The 20,321-nt window shown below is 48.4% G+C and overlaps 2 protein-coding genes across 4 annotated transcripts in view; one reads left to right on the forward strand and one right to left on the reverse strand.

Annotated features, from left to right (window-relative positions):
- Nucleotides 1-1,273: 1,273 nt before the first annotated feature.
- Nucleotides 1,274-12,835, forward strand: Araf (A-Raf proto-oncogene, serine/threonine kinase). 2 transcript variants are annotated; one of them, XM_023717828.1, is made up of 16 exons: nucleotides 1,274-1,365; nucleotides 2,600-2,754; nucleotides 2,894-2,997; nucleotides 3,679-3,781; nucleotides 3,868-4,022; nucleotides 4,130-4,228; nucleotides 6,677-6,818; nucleotides 6,920-6,947; nucleotides 7,040-7,173; nucleotides 7,258-7,460; nucleotides 10,006-10,182; nucleotides 10,270-10,316; nucleotides 10,811-10,929; nucleotides 11,143-11,274; nucleotides 12,129-12,263; nucleotides 12,521-12,835. In XM_023717828.1, exons 2-16 carry the CDS (start codon nucleotides 2,659-2,661, stop codon nucleotides 12,653-12,655), a joined length of 1,809 nt encoding a protein of 602 aa, XP_023573596.1. In that variant the 5' UTR covers nucleotides 1,274-1,365; nucleotides 2,600-2,658; the 3' UTR covers nucleotides 12,656-12,835. The 2 variants fall into 2 exon arrangements, with proteins under 2 accessions (XP_023573596.1, XP_023573597.1); XM_023717829.1 differs by lacking the exon at nucleotides 1,274-1,365 and adding an exon at nucleotides 2,329-2,402.
- A 229-nt stretch (nucleotides 12,836-13,064) lies between these two features.
- The window catches only part of Syn1 (synapsin I), a 60,064-nt gene continuing 52,807 nt past the window's right edge, over nucleotides 13,065-20,321 (reverse strand). The window contains exons 6-13 of one of the 2 annotated variants that reach the window (XM_004633512.2): nucleotides 18,629-18,691; nucleotides 17,749-17,891; nucleotides 17,584-17,658; nucleotides 17,384-17,486; nucleotides 16,208-16,354; nucleotides 15,822-15,909; nucleotides 15,141-15,732; nucleotides 13,065-14,093 (exon numbers count right to left, since the gene is read on the reverse strand). In XM_004633512.2, the coding sequence (XP_004633569.1) occupies nucleotides 14,066-14,093; nucleotides 15,141-15,732; nucleotides 15,822-15,909; nucleotides 16,208-16,354; nucleotides 17,384-17,486; nucleotides 17,584-17,658; nucleotides 17,749-17,891; nucleotides 18,629-18,691 (1,239 nt within the window). In that variant the 3' untranslated portion in view covers nucleotides 13,065-14,065. Of the gene's footprint in view, nucleotides 14,132-15,140; nucleotides 15,733-15,821; nucleotides 15,910-16,207; nucleotides 16,355-17,383; nucleotides 17,487-17,583; nucleotides 17,659-17,748; nucleotides 17,892-18,628; nucleotides 18,692-20,321 lie in introns of both variants that reach the window. The other variant, XM_004633510.2, reaches the window with a different exon arrangement.

A 20,321-nucleotide genomic window follows, 5' to 3' on the forward strand; every position in this document is an offset into this window, starting at 1 on the left:
AGATTTCAAGGGCAGAAAGAAATGTCTTAGGTTCATATCTCCAGAGAGATACAAATCTGTACATATACATTCGCAAAGTAACCATTAACTTGTCCTCAAGTAAGAAAAGCTGACAACACTATTCAGACCACAAAGTTTGTCCAAATTCATCTAGCAATTGGGGTGGCCATCTTTTAGGTAAAAGCCTTTATCTAAAGGAAAAGTAAGGCTCCTATCTCTATGTCTAGCAGATAACAACTTAAAACACTGATGAAATTCCCAGGGAGATAGGGATGTTATTTTTGTTGTCTACATTTCATACAGATTGCTCTAACACCTGTAAGGAAACACAATTGCCTTTATCCAAAGGAAAAATAAAGATTCTGATCTTTATGACAAGCAGGTAACAAATTGGAGCTCGGAAAGCACAAGAAATTCCTACAGAGACGGAGATAAGGATTTTTGTTGTTTACATTTCAAAGAGATAGCTCTAAGGCCCTTAAGGAAAATTTCCCCGGGAATTGTGAAACTTGCAAGAATACTGCAGAAAAGTTTAAGAGATTTACATACATCTCAAATGGACAGAAGAAAAGATTTACCAGTTTTCTAAAGGAAATGTTCCAAGAAGCGGGGAAAGTCTCCTTCGTGACACCAAAGAAAATTCAAATTAAAAAAAAAGCATCGTTTCACAACTTCACACACTGTCACTGTGCTCCATTCCAGGTCTGTAATTCTCTTTCCACCTGGTCACCTATGGCTTGTCTTTCACATCCTCATCAATACCTTTCCAAGCCTCCTAGAAGAGAAGACCACCCTTTCTTGCCCCAGCCACACTAGAAACCCACAGTTATAAAAGGCCATGTCTAGGTTCTTGTAGAGCTGGTAAAAACTCTACAATTTTTACAATTCAAAGACGGTAAAACTGAGAAACTGAAAAACCCTGATAGAGTGCTTAGGGTACTTGCTCCAATTTACATTTAAAGTTTTCTCCATCCAGATTCTTATACTTTAAGGTCTGCCTCTAATGACCTGGAAAACAAGAAAACAAAAAACAAACAAACAAAAAACACTATTGCTTCTTTATTCCCTGGCATGGTTGGGGTTAAAGCCCGCGGCACGCAGTTCGCGCCAAGAGTGCGCCTGCGCGAGTCAGGACGTGCGAATTTACCCCAGACCCTGACGTTTCAAACCACCTCGGCTAATCCGGAACAAGACCACATTCCGCTGGTCCTGCCTTGACTGGCATGATCATAATCCAATAATAATGGAGGGCTGAGTACCGCAGAGCCAATGGCCAAAGTCTGAGGGGCGGTGGAGGAGGACTCTGTGAAGAAACAAGAAGACAGGCCCAAGATGGAGGCGCTGGAGGCTGTAGCGGTGTGACAGGTGAGGGCAGGCCCGGTAGCTTTTGGTTTTCAAAGCGGCCGTCAGGCACGGGCACAGAGCTCGGACTGAAAACTCAGCTCCAGGATGGCTGCGCCTGGACCCTGACGTCCCCCGTCCGGAACCGGAGGAGTGGTTGGACCCAAGGCGAGACCATCCTCGACCACGGGTGTGGGGCGGACAGACCTGCGGTGATGGTTTCGCCCGCCTTGTGAGCGAGTGGCGGTGCGCCTGCGCAGAGCTCTTGCTCTTTGGGAGGCAGGGCCAGGTCAAATGGGGCCTGGGGCTTAGTCCTGTACTGTCTGGATTATTTCTAAACTCTTTAACTCCAGGGAATACATGGAGATGTGGCTCATTTTCTGGCTTCCTTATTCTGGATGAGTGTCCAGCCTCTAGGGAAGCAAGGATTTCCCCATCACCCCTCCTTTCACCCTCTCCAACATCCTTTTGTGACCCCTAACCAAATTTGCATCAGTTGTCTATTGTCATTAGTTGTCAGGAAGACTTTGGAGGCCTTCCTTGCACCTTACCTCCTTATTTCTCACTTTGACACCATTACCTTCCTTTTTCTTTCTCCATAACAATGTCTGCTGAGCCACTATTACCAGCTTTTCTCTCCATTAAAGTCCTTAGTGAATCGTATCACATCTCCCTTCAGTATAGTGACCCCCTATAAAGACTTCATCACAGAGTGGGATGACTGCCATCAGCCCCTAACACAGTGTCCATGATCCTACCATCAGCACTACATCCAGTACTCAGGTGCCCACTGTGCCTTTTAAGAACACTGATTTTACCTCCATTTCTCCCACACTAAGTGCAAGATCTAATCTCCCATTTCTCGTCACGCTGTCTGAGCCACCTCCCTCACAGTGCACTCTGTTCATGTCCATTATGTACCCAACACCCCCAGTGCAGTGCATGCTGATTGCCCAGTCCCCAGCACAGAGTCCTTTGTACTGTACCATCCAGGTCAGCATGTGCTGCCTCCCATTTCATCCTGCTGCCTCACCACAGTGATTTGTGACCTTAGCACTCTGGTAAGATGAGCAACAGAAGAGTCTGAGCAAAAGAGGGATTTAGAGTTCAGTTGTTAACAGGGTCCTTGAGGTATTGTAGAAATTAGGATACAGGCAGCAGCGGGAGTCTGGAATTGAAATTTTGTGTTGTTCCCTGCCATTTTTTTTTCAGGCTATCATTATTGGACCTTTCAATTTCTGTGTCTACTTTTTCCTAGAAAACCCATGGCATCTGCCCAACCCCACCTCAGTCCATCTTGACAAAGTCTTAGGCTCTATGGAACCACCACGGGGCCCCCCGGCTAATGGAGCCGAGCCATCTCGGGCAGTGGGCACTGTCAAAGTGTACTTGCCCAACAAGCAACGCACAGTGGTGAGTCAGGAAGGCAAAACTGGCAGCGATTGTGGATGGACCTGGGCGTAGGTCTGGGATTGGAAGTGTGACAAAGGCTGGTGGGTCGCTGAAAAGGAGTGGGGGTATCAGCTGGCTCCCTACCTCTTCCCATGCACAGGTGACTGTCCGGGATGGCATGAGTGTCTACGACTCTCTAGACAAGGCCCTCAAGGTGCGGGGCCTCAATCAGGACTGCTGTGTGGTCTATAGACTCATCAAGGGGTAAGTGTGGCAGCCCCTGCCACCCACTGGGCACCCATCCTCCTCAGAGTCATCTCATTCCTTCTTCACTCTGGGGTAGTCTTGTACCTGTTGGGTTAACCCATGGGCCTATTCATATTTTGTTTTATTTCCTCATTAGTGCAGGGGCCTGGAAAGTCTTCAGTTTTTTCACTACTTAGCTCATAACTCCTCACCTGCTCTGTGACCTCCTCCTGGAGTTCATCTGCTTTGCTTTTTCACAGTTTCATTAACTCATCAGCTCTCTCTTTCCTCAGTTTCCCTATCTTCTGTTGAGTTGGGCTTCTCTGATCTTCCTCAGCTCATGGGTTCCTTAATTTTTTTTACCCAGCTACACATGGTGTTGTTTGTTGTTTCACTTTCTCAGGCTGGCTTGCCACCTGTTAAGGTTTGGTTGCATAGTTTCACTTGCTTCTCCCATTGTGGTGAAGAACGTGAACACTTAACCATCATCTCTTTGTGGCTTTGGGCAAGTCACTTTCTCCTGCTGAGCCTGTTTTCCCCTCTGTAAAATGGGGACAAAGATAGTGACTAATTGAAGGAGAATTAAACATGCCAGATATTAGTCTGTGGACTGTAGGCTCTGAGAGACTTTTGGGGTCTTTCTGTGTCAGCATGACCTTTGCCCACCCTCCCACTCATTCTTTTCTATGCTACCTGCAGGAGAAAGACTGTCACCGCCTGGGACACAGCCATTGCCCCCCTGGATGGAGAAGAGCTCATTGTGGAGGTCCTGGAAGATGTGCCACTGACCATACACAATTTTGTGAGTGCATCGTAGAGAGTGGGGACAGCCCATGGGGGCAAGAAAGGCCCTGATTGGTTCTCAGCCTTCTTATTGTGTGGGAGCAGGTACGCAAGACATTCTTCAGCCTGGCCTTCTGTGACTTCTGCCTTAAGTTTCTGTTCCATGGTTTCCGCTGCCAAACCTGTGGCTACAAGTTCCATCAGCATTGTTCCTCCAAGGTCCCCACAGTCTGTGTGGACATGAATACCAACCGCCGACAGTGAGTTCAGCCTGGGTGGCTGGGGATGGAAAGGATAGAGGCCCAGCCACAATCCCTTACAGATAGCTCAGCCGTGTCCTCTTATTTTATACCCTTAAAACCTTAAGGTTCTACCACAGTGTCCAGGATTTGTTCGGAGGCTCCAGGCAGCATGAAGCTCCCTCAAACCGTCCCTTGAATGAGCCATTCACCCCCCAGGTTCCCAGGTAGGGATGCCTTAGTCAAAGGGCTACTGGGGGGAGACAAGGATCTGGTGGCCTTTGTGGACTACAAGCCATACTTTCATTCATTTACTTGACAAACATTTTTTGAGCGCCTATAAGCATGAATAAGGGTGTGGAGCTCCAGTACCTTGGGCAGGTTACCTAATCTTTCTGGGTTCCAGTGTTCTCATCTATAAGTAGGGGGTGATACTTTTTATCATGAAGTGTTCTGATGAAAATTAAGTAAGTTAAGGCATGTTCAGAGCTTAGAGCAGGCTCTGGTATAGAGTAGTAAATAATGAGCTGTTCTTATTATTAACTAAATATATATAAGCATTTAACTACTTTGTTGTAGTATAACTATGCTCAAGCCCTTCTACTTTGAAATATATGTTATATTGTCGTAAATTACTTCCCTAATCCCAGAACTCTGGGTAGCTGAAGCAAAAGGATTGCACATTTCAGCCTGGCCTAGGCAACTTAATGACTTAGTAAGACCTTGTCTCAAAAAGTAAAAAGGGCTAGGGGTATAGCTCAGTGCAAAGGCTCTGGGTTCAGCCTTCAGTACTACAAAAAAATTAATTACCTCTTTTATTTGTCTTATTTTATGATAATACTATATTGTATGTATATGTTCCTATACCTAATTTACAGGCATATGTTTTATATTATGCATACTTATATAACATAGTGTTCATGCTATATTGCATGATACTGTATGATTTTGTGTTACATTATATTTTTATGTAATGTAAAACAACATATGTTATTAAAAAGGGAAGATCAGGGTATTATTTAGTTATGAGTATATTTAATTATTATGTAGATTAATTACCCCTGATTTTCATTTCAGAATAGTGAAAAGAACATTAAAAGTATTTCAGTAGCTGGGTGCAGTGGCACATACCTGTAGTCACAGTGGCTTAGTTACTTTTCTTTCATTGCCAAGACAAAATACTCAGCATCCAAAGTTATAGGAGGAAAAGTTTATTTGGCTCACAGTTTGTAGAAGTTTTAGTCCACAGTTGGCTGGCTCCAAGGCAGAGTGGCTTGGCAGAAAGCCATCACAGATGACAAGAGTTCACGATGCCCACAAGATAGCAAAAGCAATGAGGGAGAGAGAACTCTTTTTGTGCCTTATATTGTACACAGGCTATCCGCCCAAGGGCAAATATAGCACTTATGCCCTTAAGCCTAGCTAGAACTATGCCAAACGAATCGTAGACTGGTTTACTAATCATGCAGCCTTATTCCCAGCATGACACAACACTCTAGATTCAGCCACCTCTGAAAAAGCCTGCATGAGGCTTTTGGGGGAAATGATAACACCTATCAGGCTGGGAGGCTGAGGCAGAGATTCCAAGTTAGAGTCCAGCTTGGGCAACTTAGTGACTTACTGAGACCCTGTCTCACAATAAAATAAAAAGGGCTGGATTTATAATTCAGTGAGAAGTCCCTGGGTTTGATCCACAGCACTACACACAAAAATGTGTGAATTTTTATAACATAATATGTGAATCTATGTATTATATGTATAACGTATACTACAACATATAACATGATATATATATTTTTTAATTTTATTTATGTGTGTGTGTGTGTGTGTGTGTGGCCAGCTCAGCCCACCAGGGGGCGGGGCTGGCTGGCATGTGGTGCTGGGGGATGGAACTGTGGTCTCTGTGCTTTGCTAAGCTTGTTCTAAGTAGGTGCTTTAGACCACTGAGCCATCTCACCAGCCCCAACATGATATATATTTTTAAACATTGCCATTTTAATACACAATTCATATTATATACAGAATACCTTTGAATAATACAGTCGTTAAAATATATAATTATAAAATATTTAGTCAGGTGTGGCATCTGTAATCCTAGTGCTCAAGAGGCTGAGGTAGGAGGATCGCCATGAGTTAGAGGCCAGTCGGGGCTACATAGTAATTTATAGGCCAGCCCAAACTATGTAGCAAAACTGTCTCAAAAACACCTATATAAATAAATTAATTAAATCTTACCCTTTCTCTATCCTGTTATCTTTGTCCCTTAGTATCCCTCCTTTAGACCTTTGCTTCAGTGTTACCTCTGAGAAGCCTCTCCTGACATGCCTATGGATGCATTCTGTCCACGTATTTTGCTTTATTTTTTATTTTCTTGCACCTGTGGCCAATGAACATACTATGCATTTCTTTATGCTTCATTTCTCCTTCCCTCTGCTGGAATATCAACTCCACAAGGACAAAAACTTTGTTTTGTTCACAGGTCTTTTGCTGCCATCTAGAATGGTATCTGGCACACAGTAGCCACTTGGTAAATGGTTTTTTTAAACCAGTAAATGAGTACTAATATGATCTACAGAAGTTGGCTCTGTGAGCTAAATTCATGTTCACGGCAGTAGGGGCAGCCCTTTTGGCTCCCATTTCCTTCCATAGCAAGCTTACAGCCTTCTTCCCGGCAGCCCCTGGACCCAGCATCGAGAGGCAGAGCACTTCCTGTTCTCTGCCCCAGCCAATGCACCCCTGCAGCGCATCCGTTCCACATCCACTCCCAACGTCCACATGGTCAGCACCACAGCCCCCATGGATTCCAGCCTCATGCAGGTGGGTGCCAAAGGGACAGTGGCATAGAGGATGTTGCAAGGGTAAGAGCCATTCCTGCCTATCTCCAAGTTCCTGCTTTGACTCCTGTCCCCTTCTTCCAGCTCACTGCCCAGAGTTTCGGCACCAATGGTGAGAACCCTTTTCCTCCTTCTCACACCCTGAGGCACCCTCTCTTCCCAACCCCCTTGCTTCCACATATATTCTCCTTTCCACAACTGTAGCTGATGGTGGTAGAGGTGGTGGTGATGGAGGCCCCCGGGGAAGCCCTATGTCTTTGGGGAGGAAGTTGCCACATTCCAAGTCACCTTCAGAGCAGCGGGAGCGGAAGTCCTTGGCCGAGGAAAAGAAGAAAGTGGTACGCTGGAGGGGATACCTTGGGGAGCACCATGAGTTGAGTGATATGGGCAACCTCCCCACATTCTACCTATCTGGCCCACAGAAGAACCTGGGGTACCGGGACTCGGGCTATTACTGGGAGGTGCCGCCCAGTGAGGTGCAGTTGCTGAAGAGGATCGGGACAGGCTCATTTGGCACTGTGTTTCGTGGGCGGTGGCATGGTGATGTGGCTGTGAAGGTGCTCAAGGTCGCCCAACCCACTGCTGAGCAGGCCCAGGCCTTCAAGAATGAGATGCAAGTGCTCAGGTGAGGTCACTCAAGTGTGGATGGGGGCTAGCGGTAGTGACCAACACCAGCTTAGCACCTGTCTGGGAAACTCCATGCCCCATGGTGCTTCCTGGATGTCACCTGCATTTGTATACTGTTGGAACCATAATCAGAAGTAACTTCTCTTTTTTTAAAAAAAAACTTATTTATTTTATTTATTATTTATTTGTGTGTGTGTGTGTGTGTGTGGCCAGCTCAGCCCACCAGGGGGCAGGGCTGGCTGGCATGTGGTGCTGGGGATTGAACCGCGGTCCCTGTGCTTTGCTAAGCTTGTTCTAAGTAGGTGCTTTAGACCACTGAGCCATCTCACCAGCCCAGAAGTAATTTCTCTTAAGAATATCCCCTCCCTTTCTGGAAAATTGGCCTATGGGAAGGACCTTTGCTGATGTTATTTTTTTGTGTTTGGAATGATATTGATAGTGATTAACAGTTCTGCCCCCAAAATGTGGGTCTCCCATTTAGCTGCTATGAGTGGGTCTGCATGTAGGTCTTCATCCCCGTGACCACCACACATAGGTAAAGAGCTTAGTGTCATTAACTGCAGTGTCATGGGGAGGCTGATGTCCTTCTTTCCCCTCTGCTGTGCTGTATCATTCATGTTAGGGTTGTGTTGCAGTCTTGTAATAAATTAATCATGACACCTTAATGCAGAGACCAGTGTTGTAATAACCATAATCAGATCATCATTTAATGATTATAATTGCCGTAAATAGTGTGTAACTGATGCTATATTCATTCATGCTGAGAAAACCAGGTTTTTCCATTTTTGTTGCTCTAGTTTCTATGTAGCATAGTGCTGTATACTTGTATTCTGCATAGGCAGGACAGTAGGCTCTGGGAGTGTGTGTGTGTGTGTGTGTGTGTGTGTACGTGTAGTGTCTAGGATTCAACCTGGGGTCTTGTGCATGCTGGACAAATACTCTGCCACTGAGCTACACCCCAAATCCCGAAGAGTGTGTAGTTTCTGCCACTCCTATGGATGCCAGTATGAGCATTTTCCCTGTCAAATAGACACAATTTTGTTATGCAGTCAATATCGTCATAGTTTTCTGGGCTGTATTAATACATATTTTTATGATGAGTGCCACAGTAAGAAGATTTTTTATTCTTGGCTCCTTTCTGAAATGGCAATGATTTGAGTGTATGCTAATTTACATTCTATTCATATACGGTGCAATATCTTTGCAGTACTGGGGATTGAACCCAGCCCCTTTGCACTGAGCTAGATCCCCAACCTTTTTTTGTTTGTTTGTTTTTTGAGACAGTCTCATTAAGTTGCTAAAGTTGCCCAGGCTGGGCTCAAACTTGTGATCCTCCTGCCTTGGCCATCCAGAGTGCTGAGATTACAGGTGTGCACCACCATGCCTAGGTTGTATTAATATTTTAGATGAAAGTTTCCCTCTAGTCAATCCTTATGTGTTAGCTCAACTGTGGGCCTTGGCTTCAATGCCTAGCAATGAAAAAACAACACAAAAATGAAAATATTTTTTTAAATCTTCATTGCTTTGTTATCCTCACTGACATAAGCAAAGTTGCAGACCATCATCTATGTTGTTTGCCTTTGTGTTACCATTTCTTTTTCTTTCTTTCCTTTTTTTTGTACTTTAGGGAAGGGTCTACAGGGTATTCAGGGTCTCACTACTAGATCAAACTCGTAGTGATTGGCTTGTTTACAGCCTCCCAAGAGCTGAGATTACAGGCGCGTGCCACCATGCCCAGTCTCATGTGTTACCATTTCTGACTGTAGTTAATACTTCTATAAAGGATGAAGTTTTTTGCAAAAAGTAGGGTAAGGCAGCTTTTCCTTGACAGTTTCTATAAAATGTACCCAGGTACTCGGGAGCAATGACAGTAAAAACAGTGAAATTTTCAAGAGTTCTTACTGTGTGTTCACCTGTATTGTAAAGAACCTTACAGGTTATTTGTTCACTTACCCCTATGACATCCCTATATCATAGCTACCATGGCAATGTTGCAGTTGAGAAATGTGTGGTTGAATGTCTTCCCTGAGGTCGCACAGTAAGTAACTGGTGAAGGCTTGATGTGAACTTAGGATATAATTTCGGACTCCAAGCTCTTTATGTCTAAGCCTCTCATGGTGATGAATAAGCTATAGTCATCATGGATCATCCATATTTTGACCCTGCAGGTATCAATATTAATGGTATATCAATGAGGAAGATTAATGTTTCACTTTGTTGTCTATACACTGGTTACAGGCCCAGGCAGTGGTCAGTCTGAGGTATATGTGCTGATGATTAGAGCGCTGCTAGAAGGCAGCAAGGTGGGGGTAGTTGTTTTTGTTGGCAAACTCCATGAGGAAGCTTAAGATGGAAAACCTAGTGGAGAATCATAGTGAAGCAAACATATCTCTCAAATTCACAAAAGCCCTAAGTGACACAAAAGACAAGATGTGGTGACTGACAGAAGCCATGAACATTGCCATTCCTGATGCTCATAATTATGTGATGGTGTTTGTTATCTTGCCTCCCCATTGGATACCACCCTCCTTCTCTGCCCACAGGAAGACCCGACACGTTAACATCTTGCTGTTCATGGGTTTCATGACCCGGCCAGGATTTGCCATCATCACACAGTGGTGTGAGGGCTCTAGCCTCTACCACCACCTGCATGTGGCTGACACACGCTTCGACATGGTCCAGCTCATTGATGTGGCCAGGCAGACTGCTCAGGGCATGGAGTGAGCCTATATTCAAGGGGGCTAGGGGATGGGGAGGAGAGGGTGAAGAAGCCTCCAGCCAACTTACTACCTTCCCCCATCCCACAGCTACCTCCATGCCAAGAACATCATCCACCGAGACCTCAAGTCTAATAGTATCCTTGTTCCTGAGCTGGATTGGGGGCGGGTATTAAATGGGGTAGAGGCTTAGATGGATGTTTCTTATGTGCAGCCTTCTGGAAATGAAGATGGGCATGTGTTGCACAGTCCTTGCCAAGTGGCAGAGCTATGGCTAGTGAAGTAGTTGTAAATGGGGGGCTCTTGGTTAGAAGTTGAGATGTGGCTGGTTTAGGTGCTGTTCTTTGGCCTCTCATCAGGGTGTGAGGTGTGGCAGTTGTCCATAACATTAATAGGAAGTTCCCTTTCAGGATTATAGGCACCATGGAGTTGAAAGCATTAAATGGCTTCCTGGCCAGGGGTCACAATGGGGCAAGCATGGAGGGTGTTAAATATAAATAGTTCTTAAGGCATTGGGGGCACTAGTCAGGGTCAGAGACATGACTGATATGGGGGTGTTAATGGGACCCTCCCAGTCAGGGTGAGATGTGTGGCTGTTGGGAATCTCTGTAGTGGCCCTTGACTCTGGTGGACATCTTCCTACATGAGGGGCTCACAGTGAAGATCGGTGACTTCGGCCTGGCCACAGTGAAGACACGCTGGAGTGGGGCCCAGCCCTTGGAGCAGCCCTCAGGCTCTGTGCTTTGGATGGTGAGTTGGGCCAGGCTAATGGGGCCCTAGGGAGACATCTGCTCCAGGAGCAGGCCATGCAATGCAAAGCAGGGATGGGGCCAGGTGTAGGTGTCTAGACAATTACTGTTTGACTTTCTGTGGTAGGCTCCAAGCTGTACTCAGTGTGACTAGTAGGGTCTGGAACCATTTGCTGACCTTCACTGTTCCCCTGTTTTTTGTGGTCCATTGAAGGCAGCTGAGGTGATTCGTATGCAGGACCCGAACCCCTACAGCTTCCAGTCGGATGTCTATGCCTACGGGGTTGTGCTCTACGAGCTCATGACTGGCTCACTGCCTTACAGCCACATTGGCAGCCGTGACCAGGTGAGCCTTATACCTTACCAGTTCCCCCAAATCCCCACCTTTGCACAGGCCAAAATATCACTTCCCCCAAAACCTAGAATTTGAGAAGAGAACTCCCAGAGTAAATCCCTTCAGTGTCCTACATAAATTCTTCTGTTCTCCACATCCACAATCTCTGCGGGAAAAAAAACCCTTCAAAATCCAGAATCCAATGAATTTCTATACCAAGAATGCCCTTAGGCTCCCAAATCCCCAGAAGCTGTATGGACTCCCAAGTCCCCAAAACCACAGAACCCTGTTTCTCCCAGAAATAATCCCTTTGTACTTCCTGAATACTCATAGGACTACACAATTACCCAGACTTTAGGTATTTAGCAGGTGTTGAGGGCCTGGCACGCGTGACAATGTCCTAGGCCCCAGATTCTCCCAGTTTTATAGGTTCATGGCCCAGAACCTCCCCAACCCTCAGAGACCCAAGGTCCTCTAGGCTACCAAGTGTTAGGACTCTGAAAAAAGTCTTAACAGGCCATGTGGGCTTCAGACTCCTGCAGAAATGCAAGCTCTTTCAAACAAGGAACTGCCTGTTTCCCCAAGACTGAGTACTTTCTAAGCCTCTAAGTGCCCTAGAAACCTATGGACTCATGGTCCCGTGGGACACATATACCTTGCAATCCTTGATACCTCCAAACCTAAGCTCCTCAGTTCTGCAAGCAGAGAATCCTTTCAAGTCCTTAGAAGCCCCAAATCTTCTGGATACAAATACCTAAAATATCCCAGTTCCCCCAAAATGAGTCTCCTACATCCTTCAAGACCCAGAATCCCTGGGTCTTTCAGCCCAAACCAAACACCACCACATTACTGCTGCCCTGTCCTAGATCATCTTCATGGTGGGCCGTGGCTATCTGTCGCCAGACCTCAGCAAAGTCTCTAGCAACTGTCCCAAGGCCATGCGACGCCTGCTGTCTGACTGCCTCAAGTTTCAGCGGGAAGAGCGACCACTCTTCCCCCAGGTGGGCTGTGTAGGAGCACTGAATACCTTTGGGAGGTTGGGGGGAGGCTGACATAGAGAACTTGGAGGTTACACACAAAATGGTGTGTAAACCATTTTGAAGGCTCAGAGGTATGGTTGGTTGTGCATGTATGTGTGCATGTGTGTGCATGTGCGCGCGTGTGTGTGTGTGTGTGTGTGTTGTTTCCCCATTAGAGTGGGGGTGTTGGAGTGCCCATGGGGCTCTGAACACCCTTCCTCACCCTCACCTACCCCCAGATCCTAGCTACAATTGAGTTGCTGCAACGGTCACTCCCCAAAATTGAAAGGAGTGCCTCGGAGCCCTCGTTGCACCGCACCCAGGCTGATGAGTTGCCTGCCTGCCTTCTCAGCGCAGCCCGCCTTGTGCCTTAGGCTACACTTCCAGTCACCAGGGAGCCCTGCCCACCAGCCCATCAATGCTCCTCTCTGTCTCAGTACTGCCTCAGGATCCCCCATACCCTCCCCTGAGAGATGCGGGGATCCCTAAGTGCTCTTCCAATTTCTCTGGAATCCGGGGCCCCCCCAAAGACTGAGACCCCTGCCTCCTCTGTAGTTTGGTTTCTTTTTGGCTTTGGGGTTACTTCTAAATTTGGGGAGCTTCTCCATTTCCAATGGCTAGTATTTATGGGAGGGATCCCACTCAGAACTCTTTGGAATTTGTGCCTGATGTGCCTTCACTGGATTTTGGGGTCCCCAGCACCCCATGTGGATTTGGGGGTCCCCTGTGTCTCCCTTGCCATTCAAGGACTCCCTTCTCCCTTCAAGAAGCACAGAATTCTGCTGGGCCTTTGCTTTTTTATTTTGTTTCCCGACTCTTCTCTTGGGGTTCAGAGTCGCTGAGGGGTGGGGAGAGTCCAGGCAAGGAGTGGGGATTGGAAGGAGGTGCAGACCACACAGACAGCATCACTGCACACGTCACTACAGGCGGCACGGTGAGCGAAGACCACATATGCCAAGCACGGCACAAAAGGAGGCCACATCAGTCACAGACACAGACATCACAGCAGAGGTGGGGAAGTAGAAGACCACTGGCCTTCTATGTGCAAAGGATTCTGGGAGAATGGGTAGATTTTGCATATTTAAAGACAGCTGTCTGAGGCAGGAAACTGGGGCAGGGGTCCCTGGGAGAACTGAGGGGTCCTAGAAGCAGAAGGAACTCCCAATGTGTTGAATGGGTTAGAGGAGTAGATAAAGGGAAATCTTTGTAGGGATGGGTGAGAGGTGGCATTTGAGGATGTGGTTCCCCAGAAAGATGGGAGATCCATGGAAAGGGACTTATTACGGGTTTCTTGAGGAGTTGGAAAGTGCTGATGAGGAACAAAGTGCTAGATTCTGGATTAGGAATAGGATTTTTCAGGGCTCCAGGAGGGGATTCTGTAGTATTAGGGCCAGAAACAGGGTGTTTGATATTTGGGAGTATCCAGGTAGTGATAATTTAGGAATACCAGGAATGGAGGTTGCCAGGAATTTGGATGTTCTAAAACATCATTAGGTGACCAGGAGCAAGATTCTAAAAGGACTTGAGGATTCCAAGCATGAGAACTGGACTTAGGACCAGGTTTCTCAAGTGATTTGGATCTTGAGGGATGAGAAGTGGGATATTAGAGAACCAGGAGAGGGGATATCAAAGGATTTGGAGATTCCAAAAGAGAAGTGGTTTGAGGGCCCAGAGAGGGGTTGCCCAGGAATTTGGGGGTTCTCAGGGTGGGGTGTCAGTCGGAGAAGAGGCTGGCGAAAGACTTCCTCAGGCTGCGGATGGTCTCAGCTTTCACCTCGTCCTGGCTAAGGCTGGGCCTGGGCGGGGCTGGCTCTGGAAGGTTGAAGGCATTGGTCAGAGACTGGGATTTGCTAGAGAGAGACAAGGTGGAGGCATGGGAGGAAGGGGGGAAGAGGAAAGGGAGGAAGGGAGAGAAACACAATGTTACCCCAGGCCCGGCCCCAGCCCTGCCCCTCCGATCCTGGGGCTGTGCCTGTGACCTCCCCACCCACCACCAAGGGCCTGGACCCTGTGAATTCTCCAAGATGGGAGAATTCATGGAGTGGGTGGAGGTGGGGCCAGGGAGCTGGGAGGTGGGACTGGCCAGGAGGACTGAGTTTTAAGGTGTAGAAGTATGGGATTAATGGGACAAGTCCTAGACTGAATCTGCCCTTTCAATTCTAGGCTACTTTAATATGAAGTGAGAGACTAGGAGAGACTGAGAAGGACTTGGACCCAGACATGCCTGGTAGGGGCAAGTCAGACTAAGGAGCAGTGAAATGGGGCAGGAGGATTCCTGAGGTAGGGGGAACTGGAACAGACCAGGAGAATCAAAGAGGAGAGGGTGTAATGATTTTAGAGGAGGCTTAGACCACAACCCACAACCATGTGGGGAAGGACTAGAAAGAGGCCTAGACTTGGAGAAAGTGAGGATCTGAGACATGAAATGATAATGAGGGCTCTGAAGTGGCCTGGAGCATTTCAGCGAGTCAACTGGGAGGAGGAAGCCAAGTTTTCCAGGAAGGCTGTTCAAGTTGGGTTAGGAGATCTGTGTGCAGAGAAAAACTAGAGGTGGATCTGCCTGGTACCTGGGATGAACTAGGCCTGGAATGGGGACTTTCCCAGGGCCTATTGTAAGGAATCTGAGCTAAAAATAGTTTCTCTGAGATTTTGACTCCAAATCCCTGTGATGGAGACTGAAGGATCTGGGTTAGAGGGGAAGAGTGGAAGCCTAGAGGATGGTTTGGGCATTAGGCCTGATACAGCTCTGGGACGGAGCAGGACATGAGCCTGAGGAACATGGGAACTAGGTCTGCCCTACTGGGGCCAGAGCTCACTTCGTGAGCAGCAAGGGGAGGGCTGCTGTCGAGGTCCCCTTACTTGAGTTGGGGGTGTGGGGGTCCCCCAGCAGCGGCGGTGGCAGGTGGCGGCACGTCCTGGCTGGGTTTCTGGGCCAGCTGTGGCTTGGTGGGCCGTCCAGCAGGACCCGGGCCGCTAGGCCGGGGCTGTTGCGTGGTGGGTGGCCCAGTGCGAGGTCCAGGACCCGCCTGGCTGGCCTGACGAGTGGGGCCTGCAGGACCTGGGGGTTTCTGGGGAGGGCCCTGGCGCTGCTGCCCAACTGGTGGGGCCCCCGAGGCCTTTGGCGGAGAGGGACCGGAGACAGATGTCTGACGAGTAGCTTGTGGGGGCCCTGCCTGGCGCTGGGGAGATGGGGAGGCTGGTGGACGGGTTGCTGGAGGTGCCCCAGGGCCTCCTGCCACTGGCCGAGATTGGCGGCCTTGACCCTGGGTCATCGGTGCAGCCTGGGATGCTGGCTGCTGAGGCCCTGATGTGGGACTTGGTAGGCGCTGAGGCAGCGGACTCCCAGCTGGGGGTCCAAGGCCCGACAGATGCTGCTGACCCTGCGGGGGTGGGCGTTGCTGCAATGGGGGTCCCTGGCGCTGAGGGCCTGGGCCGGGCTGTGGAGGGCCACCTGGGGGATAGAGAAAGAGAGAGCACATGTGAGAGGGTACAGTGAGAGGTAGTATTGCTTACAATGCCAGGAAAGCCCCACTCACTTACCCTGGGGTGGGGGTCGTTGCTGAGCTGGGGGCCCGGCAGGCTGCTGAGAGGTTTGGCGGCCCAAGGGCGGAGCCCCTGGAGATGGAGTCTGCAGCAGAAGAGTGGAGCAGAAGAGGTTAAAAATAGCCAATCACAAGGACCTGCCACCCAGTCTGCCTGGTGGTGATGCCCTCTGCATGGCCAGCTGAGGCAATGTGCAATTGGGCATCCCCTCACCCTATACTCAGAGGTCATGAGGCACTTGGGGAGGTGAGGTAACAGATATGTACTCTTTTTAAAAACAATTGGCAGCTGGCCACAAGTGCACACAGGAGAAGCTGGTAGCCTACTGGTGATCAGCTCAGTGGCACAACTTGAGCAAGGGCTGACTTTCCCTGGGGCCTCACCTGGCTGTGGGAGCCCCTGCCAGGAGAGGCATCACGCTGCTGCTGCCGAGGCAGAGCCTGACCCATCTTGTTGACTACGAGCTCCACAATGAGCTGTTTGTCTTCATCTTGGTGGTCACCAATGAGTGGCATGGAGGAGCCCACCACCTGGGGTGGGAAAAGCGATCCAGTGAGAGCAGACAAAGTTGTAAGGGCCCTGATTGTGCACTGCAAGGAAGCTTGGTCTGTTACAAGGCACCTGACTATTTCTGAGGTCCTTCACAGCAGACTCAGCAAATTGAGGCCCATGAGCCAAATCTAGCCTGCTGCCTGCTAGTGTACAGCTCATGAGCTAAAGATGGGTTTGATGTCTTTTAATGGTTGGAAAAGTCAAAAGATTTCATGGTATATAAAAATAATGAAAAACTGAAATTTCAGTTTTCCCAAGCTGTACATTAGACATAAACACATAAGCTGTGTCCATAAGCACAGTCACACATGGGGCTGGAGAGATGGCTCAGTGGTCTAAAGCACCTACTTGAAACAAGCTTGGCAAAGCACAGGGACCGCGGTTCGATCCCCAGCACCACATGCCAGCCAGCCCCGCCCCCTGGTGGGCTGAGCTGGCCACACACACACACACAATAAATAAATGTAATAAATAAAAATAAATAAATATTAAAAAAAAAAAAGCACAGTCACACTTAAGTGTGTTTTTACAGTGTTTGTGGCCGCCTTTGCAGAGTTGACTCATCGCAGCGGACTCTATGGCCTGCAAAGCTGAAAACATGCACTGTCTGGTTCTTTACAGAAAATACTTGCCAATTCTCACTCTAGTTTGCTAGGCACTTTGTTACAGAGTGCTTTGCTATTGACCCAGTTTAAAGGTAACTAAGTGTTTCACCATTCACCAAGATATTTAATCAGCACTTTACCACTCACCAAAGAAGTTCAAATTAGAGCAAGTTGGAGTTTTTGTTTTTTTTCAGTGCTGGTGACTGAACCCTGAGCCTGGTGCATGCTAGGCAAGCATTCGCCACTGAGTTGCACCTCTACCCTCAAGGTACTTGACTTCCCAAGGTACTTCATAGTTTACTTTGCTGTCCACTGAGGACTGAGCCATGGAGTACTCTTAACTTTGGAGTATTGTTGCCCCAGAGCAGCACTTGCTCCCCCCTGGTCCCTGGCTGCTCCTACCTCAATGATGTGGTCCCTTCCGTCCTTCCCATGCAGTGCCTCCACTGCGCAGATGTCCAGTCCCCCGAAAATCTCCGAGCATGTGTCCACCCACAGCTTGTACCTGCCAAGACGGGGCAGGGCAACCAGTCAGGGCCTTGCCAGTGGTCCCACCCTCCCTGTCCCTGTCCCTGTCCCTGTCCCCTGTGTTCAGCCCCCACCTGTCAGACATGGCGATCTGCTCAAGCATCGCAGAGCCTGTGTTTGTCTTCCAGTTCCCTGACACAGACGTCCTCCTGAGGAACAAGCAGGGAGAGGTTCAGGGAGGCCCGGGCTGTAAAGGGTAGGACAGAGGATCCCTGCCCGGGCCCAGGTCTCCAACTCACATGTAAGCCTTGTAGTTCTGCCCAATCTTCTGGACACGCACATCATATTTAGCATCAATGAAGGGCTCTGCAGTGGCATATGTCTTGGTCAGTGCCACAACACTTGCAATGTCCTGGAAGTCATGCTGATTGTCTACCTTGACCTGTGGGCATAGGAATGGGAATCAGGAAAGTGGTGGGAAAAGGGGCCATCTGGAGGCATGTGTACACATGGCACATGGGTGAGGTGAGAACACAGAAATTACGTGGGCACACCAAGGCACTCAAGCATGCACAGTGTGAGTCTCTATTTGGTACATGTCCACCCAAACACAAAAAGGTGTATACAACTCTGTGAACATCTAAAAACCATTGAGTTTTCCTTGAATGAGTGAGTTGCATGTGTTTGAATTATATCTCAATAAAACTGAAAACACCATATATATAGTATATGTAGGGGACACCCAGACCCCAACTCAGTTGTACACACTATAACAAACACACAGAAGCTGGGACACACTCAAACTTACAAATCACAAGTCTGCTTTCTACATGCATACAGACAAAATCAGCATACTGGACCCCGAGACCCTGGAATGTAAAAGATGACATGATGCGTGTTCAGCACAGAAGCACACATATACCCACAGATGCAATGCTGGATTCGCTAGCACAGTAACAGGACACAAAATTGCCTGAATACTCAATAGAAAACCAGGCTGGCCACATTAGCTGAATGTGAGAAGATAAAAATCCAACTAGACATCCTAGGACACACCATGGAACAGGATTACTGGTGTGCACTGAATACACAATACCATCTATCAACATACTTATGCACAGTGCCTTGAGCGCACTGTACAAACACATGCACATGCACATGCTTTGGCTGGGGACTCACCTTACCCATCCCAGAGTGCGCATGCCCCATCTTCACAACCACGGGGTATGTGGTGCTGCTGAGCTGGAGGGGAAAAGGCAGAAGAGGCATGGTCAGCATGGGAGTACTTACCACCAAGGGTGGCATGGTGCTCAACAGCCCTATCTAATGTGAGCCACACTATGAGCCATTCTGCAGAAAAGATGGGTTAGAAACAGGCAGATACCACCTGGGAGTCACAAAAACACCTCCAAGCCCAGAATCAAATCCAAAGCCCTGCCTGCCTGTCATCCTGCCCACCCTACCCCCACCCCAGCCAGAGGCATGGGATAAGGGTGGGAGACTTTCCCAGAAAAGAGAAAGTTTGTTTTTAAAATGAAAGGATGATAGTGAGATGAGTGTGTGTGTATGGGCGTGTAGTGGTTAGCATGTAGCAACTGGACCTCTCAGGCAAGCTGTGTGTGCATGACTTAGAGACTCACATAAACTCTCAGGTCTACCCAGCCCATGAGTGTTGGGACAGACAATCAACACAGGCTCCGAGCACACCCAGCTCTAGGGTTGAGCAGAGACCCTCGCAGGTATTGCTGCGTGAACACTGAGCCAGCCAGGTGCCCATGGTGTGGACAACAGTCAGGATTCCTGGGCAGCACACCACACTCTGAGCCACACAACCAGCACTCTGGGGGTGTAAAAACACAAAGCCAAGCTCCTTCCCCCTACCCAAACTCACATTGCAGAGGGACACAAACACAGTACAAAGATTTATCCATGAGTAGTACAGAGGTACATACAAATCTACAGGCACACAAAATACAACTGGATACATACCAAACTCACCAACACTTGCAACACTCCCAGTCACAGGCATGACAAGGCAAAGGCTCTACACAACATATGGGAGGTGCATGCACTGCTAGGTACCCACATAACCAGGGCCCCATTATACAGACCCACACTACACTCCTGGGCACACAAGTATATGCACCTGGATGTGGTGGCACATGCCTACAATCTCAGTATTCTGGGAGGCTGAGGCAGGAGAATTGCAAGTTAGACCCCCACCTTGGATAACTTGGTGACTTAGTGAGATCCCATCTCAAAATGAAACCAAAACAAGGATTTAGGCCATAACTCAGTGAAACAGCCCTGGGTTCAATCCCTAGTACATACACAAAAGTATATCCAGACACACATACCCAAACTCCTTTGCAGTATATATAATACAAGGAGACAGACACCTAATCCAGAAATACCTCCTACAACTCAGGCTAAGAGTACTGACCACACACACACACACACACACACACACACACACACACACGCACGCAGTCGAATGGAAAACCTCAAATCTCTCTCCACCCTGAGTGGGCAAGAAGGAACTGGATTGGCAGACCCCAGCCTGTCACAGCGCATGTGCACACACGGAGTCCTGCCTCTGGCCGACAGGGTAGAAAAATGGCATTCCCGGAGGTGCTGCTGGGGCGGTGGCAGTTCCTGGATCCTGACAGGCACAGGAAGCCCGCAGACTCAGGATGACTGATTGACCTTCATTCCTCACCCTCTCTTGGTACCTCCCCCTTCTCATTTCCCAAATGGCTGGCGTCACTTTGACGGTGGTGAGAGGCTTGGTGTTGGGATGGGGGAGGAAGGGTTCTCTAAGCAGTATGCCAGGGAAACAATGCCAAAGCATGTGTGTGTGTGTGTGTGTGTG

This window comes from Octodon degus, unplaced genomic scaffold (genome assembly GCF_000260255.1).
Source record: "Octodon degus isolate 3935 unplaced genomic scaffold, OctDeg1.0 scaffold00055, whole genome shotgun sequence".
In the NCBI taxonomy this organism is placed as follows: Eukaryota; Metazoa; Chordata; class Mammalia; order Rodentia; family Octodontidae; genus Octodon; species Octodon degus.

Coding starts and splice junctions, on each gene's coding strand:
- Araf (XM_023717828.1), top strand. CDS start 2,659: ATGGAACCACCACGGGGCCCCCCGGCTAATGGAGCCGAGCCATCTCGG. Junction 10,930..11,142: donor CAGGCTCTGTGCTTTGGATG/GTGAGTTGGGCC, acceptor GGTCCATTGAAG/GCAGCTGAGGTGATTCGTAT. Junction 12,264..12,520: donor AGCGACCACTCTTCCCCCAG/GTGGGCTGTGTA, acceptor ACCTACCCCCAG/ATCCTAGCTACAATTGAGTT.